We start from the raw sequence: 12,289 nt of genomic DNA, 5'->3' as shown, positions 1-12,289 counted from the left end.
TGATGCTGCCTGTCATTTTGAAAGAGGGTTGGCGTTTCTGTAGCGGATGCGAATGTAATTCTCCACCAAGATCATTTCATTGTTTTACCTGCAACAAATGTGTGTTGAAACGAGACCACCATTGTTCGTTCACTGGAAATTGTGTTGGTTTCTCAAATCAACGTTATTATATTCATATGTTATTTTTCATGTTTCTTGCTGCCACTTACGCGAACATCTTAAACTTTGATTATGCCTATCATACGTTACATGGACTTAGTTTTAAGACTTTATTTCTAATGATCCTACCCATTGTAGCGTGGACGTTTGGTGTTTCAGAATCAGTGACGGTCGGTTCTGCATTTATGACATCGGTATGCCTTATTTCTTTTGGACTCTCAACAATTTTGCTGATTTATCATATAGGAAATATTCTAAGAGGTCAAACTACTTTTGAAAGTGCTCAGAATATAAAACTCTATGATCTAGGCTTAGAGAAAAACTTGATGATGTCCTTCGGAAGAAATTGGAGATATTCATGGATCAGCCCATGGATCAAGTCACCTTTGATTGGAAATGGTTTGGAATTTTCCAATGAGGAACTGTTTGAATCGTCTAAAACTATTTAAATCATGTGATTGGTAATTTAAATCCCCTCTATATTCTGCGAAGTAATTGCTCAATCACTTAATGAGTGCTGCATTTATTCTAAGAATTAAAGTAAAATGGTTAGATTTGATTTATTCACAGAAATCGTAATTCCCATGTTTTACACCTGTCATCTATTTGACAGTTGACACCCCTAAACTTTCTATGGAACAAATTACATCCTGCCTTGATCATGTAAAAATATGATTCATTTTGACATAACTAGATGTCCCACATAAAAAGATACAGTTTTTAGTTTTTGTTCTGCTATATTCTTATGTTTTATTTTGATTAATGCCAAGTATTGATGCATAATTTTGATTTATTTTGTGGTTGTAATTCAAGTATTTAATAAAATTTGTATTTTTGTAAACCTTTTGGTATTGTTTACATATTTAAATGAGATATTGATGTGGACCCAGCACTCAAAAGTGAGTTTAAAAGACAGCAGGGAGGGAGAGAACAGAGACGAGCCCAAATCTCAAAAGCAAGGGCCATGGAAAAACTCACATAAATAAATACTTGATCTAAGATTTTACGCCTTTTTTTTTTCCACCTAATTTACAATATTTGATTATTTATAATTTTATTTTTCCTCCAAAAGTTTTGAACAGCCAGTCTTATTGATTTCCAGATGGCCTGCAAGAAAAAAAGACAAAATCAACAATATTATTTTTAATAATGCTTCTAAATTAGCTTACAATTTATTTTAATAACAATGGCTTAATCAACAAAAACAACATGTCTTCTTTTAAATTGTGTCTTCCCCACCCCCCAAAAATAGCCATAGCATAAAAATTTTTTTGGCACCGACACCCATATCTTAAATCAAAATAAGAGGCCCATGTGAGAAATCTGGATTTTTAAAGCCAATTTAGTTTTACTTACTTGGCCCATTCTACACTTAGAATAAGATGATCATATCCAAAGCCAGAAACCCCAGCTATAGCCCTCGCTGCATCTTCTCTACGGTGAAAATTAATAAACGCAAACCCCTGAAAAAATCATAGAACAACTCAATTATAATGACGATCTTTGAATTGTCTGAAAGGACAATATTTTATTCAATATCTAGATATACTACAGCAGTCAGATAGATTATGAAATGAAATGGTGGTCGTGGGTTCTAATCTGTGTGAGTTGGAGAAATGGATAACCTCCCTTACTCTAATTTACATATTTATCGATATAACTCATCCCTTGAAAGAAATAGTAAATAAAAACTTGGAAATGATACTTCATCAAAATTATGACTTACTTTACTTTGTCCTGTGAGTTTATCTTTAGCTAAATAAATACGAGAAATGGGTCCAAACGGTCGGAATAATTCCTGTAAATCTGTTTCTCTGGTTTCTTCTGATAAATTGGTCACTCGGATAGTAGCAGCTTCATCTGGAATAAACAGAAAATATTTAAATGTTTCATAGACATAAGAATAAGACCCCACTCCTTGTCAAAATCTTCAGCAGTTTATATTGATTTCATTATGTTTCTCTAAAAGGTACTATTCTTAAACAACCTAGGACTCAAATATGCTTTCATTCATTTTGATTAGCCTAAGAGTAGAAAATTTGCTTTTGAGAGTGACCTGTATAGTTGAAGCTGATACTGAGTTCATTCTCAAAAGCACTTGCCATGGTATCAGAATTTCTATCACTTTGAGGAAGATTCAGACCCACCTATTACAAGATGCAATTATTTTTGATTGATGAGGACAAAATAACAAACCTACCCTTTCTGCCTTGTGCCATAGTCTCCCCTCGTCCCTTATTAGCTCCATCTCTCAAACTAGGGGGCACATATTTACCACCAATTTTAGGGGCAGCTGAAGGGGCACCAGGGGCTGGTCCTGCCCCACCCTCCCCAGGAGCTTTTTTACTGGCATCCTCTGTCAAATGTTCTTGTAAGGGAGCCAATGTGTCTTTGTAAGGACATTTTGTTGTCCAATGGTCACCCTTACAGATTCGACATTGTACAATTTTTTGACTTTTCAACTTGGCGAGTGGATCTTCTTCTTTCTCTGGTTGTTGCTGAAATTGTCAAGAAAAAATAAATAGAGTTTTACACCTTCATTTTCTGCTCCAGTTTGTTATGAAGATAGTGTCTAATGAATAAGAAAAAAAAGCTGAATATTTCTCAATTCAGCAAACTTGACATGGGTCATCTTATAACTGCTGTCTCTACAAACAAGGGCCAATCAAGTTTGGTTAAAATTTAATGAAGTTAGACTCTCCTGAATGACTTTCTGGACTAACATGCTTTGATTAGATTATTCTAATGAATACAAAAATACATTCATAGACTACTGTCTGATCACAGATTCTGAAGATCAGAAACTAATAGTAGGGGTAATATTTAATTAAACTTACATCTCTGGAGTTGATAAACTGCATGTTAATTTCTTCTGAGATAATAGTATTAGCCGAGTTCGGTCCTGGAGGATCACGTTCTGCTAGACCGTACTTCTTCCAATTCTAGTAGAATAAAACCATTAACATATCAATTCACAAATAAAAGGGAAAGATTGTATGGCAATACAGGAATCAAGACAACTGAAATCTTGAACCTGTCAACTTTGACTCTTAAAGGGAAAAGTTTTCTATGTTTATTGGGGATTGCAAATAGTCTTCAGTACTACCAGAAATGTATAAAAATCACATAGCTCCTTCATAAAAACCTAGACAGTTTATATTACAGAAGTCTGGCAAGTTGGTTTAATTTACCTTTCTTCGAGCGATTGATTTAGAAACTTTTCTTGTTTCCACTTTGTATGTTTTCACCATCTGAAATCCAAAAATACAAAATCAGTCAATAAATATCCTTAAAAAATGAAAAGGACTGATTTTTTTTGTGAATTCTGACCAAATGAAAATTGATGTTATATTTTTCTACACCTGATAGGGCCAATGAAGACGCACAAGGCCATGCAGTGTACAATGAGGAACTCTCTCGTGAAGATATCCAGTAGAGAAACCCGGTTGAAGTGTGACGTGAAGGTTATATTACCTTGACTAGTTTATTGTCTTCATTATATTTATATTCTGTGATGGTTTTAATTCCATTTTTCTCATCAAAATCTTCAGAGCTTGGCGGCAAACCTGACAGAATTTAAAAAAAGAAAAGGATTAGACGTATTCATTGCATGATGGTTTTATCTACTAATAACATCTCTCTAGTCTGAAACATCTGCCTCTATTCAAACCTCTTGTAGCCATTTTTGACAGTTACCATCTGGTGTAAGGTCAGCTTAGCCCTGTTTCAAATTTACTTCTCTCATGCACAATTTTCGTGTTGTTTTTCACTTGGTTCATTCTCGAGAGAAAATAGATCTCCATGTTTGAGTGCACTCATCAGAAATGCTTGCTATTGTAGATACAAGTAAACAAATGCCTTTTAAAAGAGAATTTCTACTAAGGTCAAAAATCTTTAGTAAACGACTTATCAAACCTCAGAAGCTAATTAGCAAACTTCAAGACTTCAACAGATATTTAAAACATATGGCATGGAACAAGGGGAAAAAGACTTGTCAAAAATACAAATCCAGAAATCAGAGGTTCAATATTGGCTACATTACCTTCATCGCCGGCTTCAACTTGTTCAGCCCAACTGATCCCCTTGCTTCTGAAAGACAAACAGACGATAATAAAACACAGATCGGCATCAATTAATGGATAAAAATACGACTTTTTTTATTAGAAAAATACCTACTCAGATTCTAAAGACGGCATGTTGATTTTTCAAACCGGAAGTTGCAGGTGCGCGCTATCCAAAATTGTGGAATGAGATCTCCACTGAAACTTAAAACGAAATTATGTTTAATTTTTTTAATGTTGAAAAACACTCTTCATTTAGTATATTTTGTCTAAATACATTTTATAAAACTTCGTCCAGTCTATCATGTTATTTTTAATGCAGAACAGATTTTTAGAATATTAAGAATTCCAGATTTATTGGACTGAGGCTATTTACCACACACAGAAAATTGGAAAATTGTCTAACAGTCAAAATTCTCAAAAGTCAAATCATGAAACAAAAGCCTTTTAAAATGAATAAATTTATCACAGGGAAATAAACGTGAAAATAAATTATCTTGCTATAAGAGGCGTGGATTAAACAATATCAAAGGCAGAATATGGACCTACTTACTCTTCTATGAACACTGTCTATAGATAGGCCAGTCTTAGCCATGGAGTTATATTTTACTGTATGGCCTTACTCATTGGAACATCAATTCTATTTGCCACAAAATGTTACAAGCATAGTTGCAAAATACACCAACAATTTCCAATTCTAATATAATATTATAATGAAGCGAAATCAGCTTTTCTTAACCAGATGCGTGGAAAATAGCCCATGCCAATTGAATATGAACTAAACGATAAATTCATAAATGACAAAATTGAAAAAACAAAGAAATATTGCCTGTTTCATTTACTACCAGCCATTTCTTTGAATATTTATAAAAAAAACTTTCAGTAAAGAAAAGCCAAAAATCAAAACATTTTATCGGTTGGTACAACCTTTTTCATTATGGCTGCAGCCATGCAAGAATTTACACTGGACGACTGCAAAGGTTTGTTTTCACGGCTTTAATCTCGATAAATTATCATAACAACTCGTTCGTACTTTCTCTGAATATGTGGTGCTAGGGCCGAACGTAAATTTTCAGCACGTTTCAAAGGATTTGGCATAAAATGAGCCATTGAATGTTGATGGTATGCATTTCAGGAAAAAGGTTGGGGGTGGGGCAAATTGATGTTCCTAATGCAGGCTGATATCTTGGCTATCTGCAACATTACATGTAACAATATTTTTTTGAGGTACAGTATCACGCTAACGAAACCATTACAACTTGATTCAATCTTTCCTCGTTTTTCAGCGGCTCTGAATGATGTTATGTTGGCGTTTAAACAGGAAGATAATAGTCACAGACTAGAAGAAGCACGACAACTCGCTGGTAATGATATGTTACGGACCATGCAGATCTTCTTTCCTATCGCTACAGAAATACAGATGGGTATTATAGAGAAATATGGTTTCCCTGCTGATGGAGATGGTACGTATTTGTATTTTCATTATAGAACAAACCTTTTTGGTCATTTTAAAATGTGGTTCCCACTGTCAGTGATGCTCGTAGGACGGCCCGATGAAGAAAAGGCTTCTAGTGGTTCAGACGTGATAGTAAACCAAGTCCTTGTGTGCTACAAACTATACACATTAAAAATCCCTCAGCTGTTGTAAATTGAAAAAATGTAAGGTAGAGTGAATGTTGACAAAATTTCCCTCATTGCTAACTGATTTGTTTAAGGTGTTGCACAATTTATCAGACCAGGTGCCAAAAAGTCTCTGACTGTCAAATTGTACCAACAAAGAAGACCCAACCCTTACCATAACCCCTCCTACACTAACTAAGCACCCCTCTCTATATCTTGGTATATTATTTGTTTGTCAGGTTTAGTGAGATTTACGCAGGCAGTGAAACTCTATGAGAAACAAGACCCAGCTATAACTCAACTCAATCAAGAATTACGTAACGTCTTGATGCCACCGGTCAATGTGCAGCCAGTCAGCCCTTCACAACAGAATGGCAACAGTAGCTGATGTCATGACAACACGTCATGTCATGTCACAGTTAGAGAGGTGTCACTCTTGTTGTGTTTAGCTAATGCTCATACAAATCTTTTTAAATATTGCCATTTCTTCAATATATGTTTTGTTCTTGTGATTTGAATAGAGAAATAGTTAGCCGTTTTATTCATTTATAAAAATTGCTGACTTTCGTATTTTTTCCTCGAGATTTTTTTGATATTTTGAAATATTTGTGTGAGCATTAGCTAGCATCATATTTAGACGTTCAAATTTTCAATTCTTCAGATAATTCATAGCTTTTTCTTTTCATTTTATTTCAACTTTCTGACAAGGTTTAGTCGTTAAAACCACTTCTTTTAAAGGTTTTTTTTGGGCCGTAGAAAATATAAAGAGGAGAGGGACTATGGGGGAAGGGGTGAACCCTTTTCTCAAAATCTCCTCAACAACAGATATGTCAGTTGTCAAATTATTAGGAAAATGACCACTCCACCCCATTTTCCCATCTCCTATATCTAGGCCCTTTTTTCTTTTACTTAGGACCCAAATGAAATTGGATGGAATTTAAATTTCTTTTTATATTTTTTGCAAAAATGAATTTTTTACGCAAGTATTAACTTTTTATAGCAAACATTTTCATATTGTTTAAAGCATATAGAAATATGCAAATTTTTTTGTGTGCAAATTTGTGACTATCTCTTCAAAACTAAGCTAATGGGTCAAAATTTGAAAGAAGTTGTGAATGGGCTATGTTTGTGAGCCTCACACATTCATTTTTTACCCCATCAGAGTAGTTATGTTGAGGGGGTCCCATTAACAATTTATTGGTTTCATATTTCAAAAATGCATATAGATTTTATGCCCTTATATGATAGAGATTTTATTTGCAAACATAGATAATGTTGCTTTTTATATTTAGCTTTTAATATATACATCTTTGCATTTATTCATCTTGATAATTTGTCTACATTTGCCAGTCATGTCTAATATTGGAGTTTGGGAATGAGTCACTCTGTTCAGGGCATTTTATATTGATATTTGCTAAAAATGAAATTCAGAGAATTTAAAATGAGACAATTTGATTGGTTAATAAAGCTAGATTCAGAATTAAATTAGTTATTGTCCAATCAGATGACTGGAGAATTCAGTTCTTGATAAGTGAAAAACATTTTCAAATGCAACAATTTGCCGCACAAAAATATGGACAAAATTTGTCTGGCATTTAAAATAAAATATTTGTCCGGCATTTAAAATAATGAGTCAACATCCCTGGACAATGTAAATATAAATATATATAAATGTATGATAACTGTTTTATAATCTTTGTGATAATCAAATGCCAAATTTTAGTTTAGTTTTTCAAAACTTAAGATCTTTGAGAAAAAGAGATAAGGTTTTTTTTTGCAATATATTGTATTTTACAGATGTACTAAAATGATAATTTTCAAAAAAACTTTTGGATCAATTTTCCAAATGAAGGTTTATAAATTTCTCTGATTATGTTAGTAATAAACTTATTAATATACTCTATCATAACCTCAATTCAGTTTTCTAATCAAATATATTCAATATCATTTTTTTGAATTCTTGTTTGAATTATTTTAAGGGGGTGGGGAATTTTGTTTGTACCCCACTTCATTTCTTTGAAATTTCAACACATAGTTTTCTTGCAATGCCCAAAATATGTGTCAAAATACATCCCTTCAAACCTACATGAGAAGTTTGCACCTCAGATGCTTCCAGTTCTTCTGCATTTTGAATCTCGACCTTGACAGTGTTGTCTCCCTACCCTCTATTAGCACCCCCAGTTCCTAACCCCACCACTGTACAATAAGATTTCACAGTTACTGGTCATATATATTAGTGAGTTTAATAGTATTATTATCAGCTGGTGTATTTAGTATTTTATTGTTTCTATTGGTAACAGCTGTTTATCAATGTGTCTATCTAATTTATCATTTATTAAGTGAGATACCAGCTTAATATAATATACTATATTCCTGGTACCCCATAACATAACTTCACAGTTTCTGATAATTTAAATACAACGGTTATCAGCTGGTCTTTATTACTTTCTAGCACCACAAACCATTTTCACAGTTACTGATTATAATAATAGGTCAAATGAATATAATAATTATCAGCCAGTCTATTATTTCTATAACAATAGAATAATTATTGTTTTAATATGGTATCATGTGGTACAGGTCGTTAAGAGAAATCTAAATATTAGCTTCAAAAATAAGACCCTAGCTAAGGCTGACTAAAAGATGGTGAATACAGTAAACAGCCATACCCTAGCTTACTGTCAGGGCCTCATTGATTACTCCAGCTGGTGATGTAAGGTGATGAAGTACTGACCCAGACACTGAGCTGATGAAAAAAGAGGTTTCCAAGTGATTTTGTATTTTATTTATTTACAACTTGTTTACAATAACTTGGCAATATCTAATTTTACATTATTGTAATGCCAAACTGAATTACTGGGGTCTGAGGTGGGGATACACATTCATATATACCCAGTTTCACTCAAAATTAAAACTTCATATCTGTAAAGATAGCATTGAGTTGAAATATGTCTCTTGAATACAATGTTGCTATTAAGGAAGGGCACATCCTCAGAGAGTCCACATAGCTGAAAAACTTTATTGTATCTGGGTTTGTCAACTCAACATCCATTTCAGAGAATCAACATAATGATTTATGTAGAATTTTGTTTTGTCAACTCGACATCCCTTTCAAGAGAGTCCACATAGCTAATATTGTTTATTTAGTATTTAGGTTTGTCAACTCAGCATCCCTGTAAGAGAGTTCACATGGCTAATATGTATTTGCTGTAATTATTACCTCAGACAATTTCAAGGGATTGACATATCATAATTGACGGCATTGTAAGTTCATTACCCATCTCGTGCCAGCACTGAAAAAGTTACATCTTAAATTCTGTGGGTTTGAGGGTAGTAGTTTAGAATGAAAGATATTGAACACCATACATAATACATTCACACTGAAGACAAATTTACATGCAAAAATTATAAATTGAAGTGATTTTATGAATTGATGGCAAATTGAACAAATTATCAGACTAGAATCAAAAAATGTTACACGGTACATGAACAATCATTCCAACTATATTTTTGGCATTTCTATATAACAAGAGCTTATTCTATGCTGTAGATGTAGGTTTCAGATATAAAATCCTCATCAGGACAGCTGTTTTAATATGACAATTAACAGTTTCAAAAGGGCTCTACACCATATACTTTGCGAATTTGTATGTTTAACTCTTTATTTCAAGTTTTGTTTTTTTTTACTAAAAATAAACGATTTTTAATTAATTTGCTTTGAGATTTTTAACGAATTTCCCATAAATAATACTAAATACACTATATCAGATGACAATATGAAATTCATACAGAAAGTTTGTAGGGTACAAAAAAAAAAACAAAGAAAATTTTGATAAAACTAAAAGCAACAATTTTCGTACCACTCTCACAGCAGATCTGGTTTTTCTATAGAAACAAACAATAGATTGTCATGGCAACCTGAAATATTCTTTCAATATCATTAACCGTCACCCTTAATATATATAATCAAAGTCTGAGTTCCATGTTGGAATTTCGTTGTCGGAGGCAAATCATTGACAAAAAAAATCTAACAGAAGACTGACCTTGATAGTTACCATGGCAATGTCAAGGTTATTTATAATGTAACCTAGCAACATACATAAACAATGATCTGCTTTAAACCATGGTATTATATAAACCTAAATATATTTGCGTTACCAGCGTTTTTTATGTTCGTCCATACTGACGCCTCCAGGGCCATAGGCAACAACAAGCAATAAACCCCCAATGACTGACAATGTTTGGAAAAAATCGTATTTGAGAAAATCGCGCATTGGCTTATAATCAGGAATACTCCAAAATGCATTGAAATAAAAATTCAAACAAGTTAACCAAACGACTAATATTAATGCAGATAATTTGGTTTTGAAACCGACGGCAATCGCCAAAATAAGAACTGTACCGATTATATTCTGTAGAAGCATAAAAAAGTTCATTTCAAATCGAATTAAAGTTAAGAACATTAGAACTAGTAATATTCTGCCACTAAGCTGCATGTACTGTTTGGGATTATTTTCTCCCAGTGAAGGTAAACCAGCAAACAAACTCTTTCCTTCTGCCTTATTTTCAGCTAATAATAGCAACACTCCACCAGCTAAGGCTAAATTTCTGGAAATAAAATTTGGATTTGGTTAAAACTTTGTGAAGTGGAAGAGTTTAAATAATAACATTGTTGTAATGAGATAGAGCATAATGTTTTATTTTTCAGTACACTATTAGCTTATGAAATGAAATGAGTTTTTAATTTACATTTCCTCACATGAATGGGCTAATTAAATAACATGGTGTCACTTTTAACTTTTCACACTCGAAAGGGCAAAAGCTTGCTGAATGTTTTTTTAACAACTATTCTCTTTATATTCACAGATATTAATCTATTCTATAATGAACAGGTTTCTGAAAATTTACAAGAACTTGGTTTGACTCACCTTAATAAAAATTTTAAGTCCCATAAAATACTGTAAGCTACCGTCTGAAATTCAAAATTTAAAATAAATACTAAATATATGTATAATTAACTATATGGATTCCACAACCGTGAAGACAAAACTTTCAAAATAATACTAGTTCAAAGATTAATGAAGACATAGGGGATGGTATTTGTCAATAAAAAAGCTTCTCAGTTCCTCAAACACCCCTCGTTTTAAAAATAAACTCATCTAAACAGTCACATCACTTAATGACGCATATTGACAAAATTGCATTTCAAGAAGATTTGAGTTACGAGGTATAAGCTTAATAGGAAACCATATTTGATGATAAAATTCAAATGAAAAGATGTCCCACCTGTAAAGCAATAATTCCAAACAAAATTCCACAGGCAATGGTGACTTTCTGTCTACTTAAAACCATAACACAACCTCCGAGCTGACCGATTAAATTAATAAACACAAAGAGACTAGCGAGAAACCATCCACAACCCCAAGATGAGTTCATATAATCTCTCTGTTCACCCCACTGACTCCACATTCGAATACCATCTTCTAAAAACGTGGAAATTAAACAAAATCTGGCAACGTGAGGCAGTACGTGTTTCGAATGTCGTAAAATCTACAAAATAGAAAAAATACGATTTGTATTAAAAAAAAAAGCCAATAACAGCAAAACATACTGAACGCAACATATCCTACCCGTACCACTAATAGGAATTCAGTCAATTCAGTTCATTAAATTAGACTGCAATTACCTAATAATTATCATCTGCTGTCTATTTTTAAAAATTCAAAATCTCATTTGTTGATTGGACTTTGGTTTGGTAAATGCAACAACAAGATTTACAAGAAACACTTGGTCACAATCACAGGCCAAATTTAGTCACATATTGTGTTCATCGCATCCCTTGCAATAAATAATGCAAAAAAAGGTGTATAGGTGTCATAAGAGCTTCAAATTGTTCATGAGCATTAAGGAAAGGTACCACTAAAGGTACCAGTGCCAACTGTCATAAGCAGCTGTCAGTGTGGCAGTGGAACTTGACTAACACGTCAGGAATGCCAATGTCATGTCAAAATGTCAGTTGGAATCAACCATTTTTGGCCTAGAACAGAGGTTAGAAATGACTTTTGAGAAAACAAATTCAAACCAATGCATAGTTACCTGATCAGCGACATCTTCAGCCTTGTCCATTAATTCGTTTTGCTTCGGCATCTTGCCGAAACTGTGTATTTTTCTCTGCTAACTGCAGCCACGTAAACTACAAATTCACTGACCGGAAGTCAAGGTTGGCTCTTATGCAAATGACTTTTACTCCCCTGTAAACTTTCTATATTTTTTTCGATTGATACAAAAACTAATTAAAAAGAAAATGGCAAGTTTTAAAATTCACCCAACAGCTAAACCTATGACGGGAAGAAGACTCACTGCAATTTCGTAAGAATCTTCGAGTGAATGCAGTCGGAAATGATTCAGATGAATTTTTGCGCAGAGGGAGTAAATTCGGTGGAAAACCC

At 33.3% G+C, this 12,289-nt stretch overlaps 3 protein-coding genes across 3 annotated transcripts; 1 reads left to right on the top strand and 2 right to left on the bottom strand.

Annotated features, from left to right (window-relative positions):
• Positions 1–415: 415 nt before the first annotated feature.
• Positions 416–4,377, bottom strand: LOTGIDRAFT_238461 (hypothetical protein). The gene is made up of 9 exons (XM_009050196.1): positions 4,336–4,377; positions 4,202–4,248; positions 3,634–3,725; positions 3,351–3,410; positions 2,997–3,101; positions 2,360–2,657; positions 1,886–2,019; positions 1,516–1,622; positions 416–1,266 (listed from the first exon to the last, which is right to left on the bottom strand). Exons 1-9 carry the CDS (start codon positions 4,353–4,355, stop codon positions 1,248–1,250), a joined length of 882 nt encoding a protein of 293 aa, XP_009048444.1. The 5' UTR covers positions 4,356–4,377; the 3' UTR covers positions 416–1,247.
• Positions 4,378–5,156: 779 nt separating this feature from the next.
• On the top strand, positions 5,157–7,795 carry LOTGIDRAFT_200624 (hypothetical protein; the record flags this gene model as incomplete). The annotated part of the gene is made up of 3 exons (XM_009050195.1): positions 5,157–5,200; positions 5,507–5,683; positions 6,080–7,795. Coding segments are annotated over 3 exons (370 nt in total), but the record flags the coding sequence as incomplete, so codon positions are not given.
• An 810-nt stretch (positions 7,796–8,605) lies between these two features.
• On the bottom strand, positions 8,606–12,061 carry LOTGIDRAFT_200623 (hypothetical protein). Its single transcript, XM_009050194.1, has 4 exons — positions 11,937–12,061; positions 11,127–11,390; positions 10,769–10,812; positions 8,606–10,448 (listed from the first exon to the last, which is right to left on the bottom strand). The coding sequence occupies exons 1-4, from the start codon at positions 11,985–11,987 to the stop codon at positions 9,995–9,997; spliced, it is 813 nt and encodes a 270-aa protein (XP_009048442.1). The 5' UTR covers positions 11,988–12,061; the 3' UTR covers positions 8,606–9,994.
• Positions 12,062–12,289: the final 228 nt, after the last annotated feature.

The sequence above is a fragment of the Lottia gigantea genome, assembly GCF_000327385.1.
Source record: "Lottia gigantea unplaced genomic scaffold LOTGIsca_146, whole genome shotgun sequence".
Taxonomy (NCBI): Eukaryota; Metazoa; Mollusca; class Gastropoda; family Lottiidae; genus Lottia; species Lottia gigantea.
Note: the sequence above shows the minus strand (reverse complement) of the source record. Positions and strands in the feature narration are given on the sequence as shown.

Coding starts and splice junctions, on each gene's coding strand:
- LOTGIDRAFT_200623 (XM_009050194.1), bottom strand. CDS start 11,987: ATGCCGAAGCAAAACGAATTAATGGACAAGGCTGAAGATGTCGCTGAT. Junction 11,391..11,936: donor CTGAAGATGTCGCTGATCAG/GTAACTATGCAT, acceptor TCTATTTTGTAG/ATTTTACGACATTCGAAACA. Junction 10,813..11,126: donor TTGGAATTATTGCTTTACAG/GTGGGACATCTT, acceptor TTTGAATTTCAG/ACGGTAGCTTACAGTATTTT.
- LOTGIDRAFT_238461 (XM_009050196.1), bottom strand. CDS start 4,355: ATGCCGTCTTTAGAATCTGA. Junction 4,249..4,335: donor ATGCCGTCTTTAGAATCTGA/GTAGGTATTTTT, acceptor TTTGTCTTTCAG/AAGCAAGGGGATCAGTTGGG. Junction 2,020..2,359: donor TATGGCACAAGGCAGAAAGG/GTAGGTTTGTTA, acceptor TGTTTATTCCAG/ATGAAGCTGCTACTATCCGA.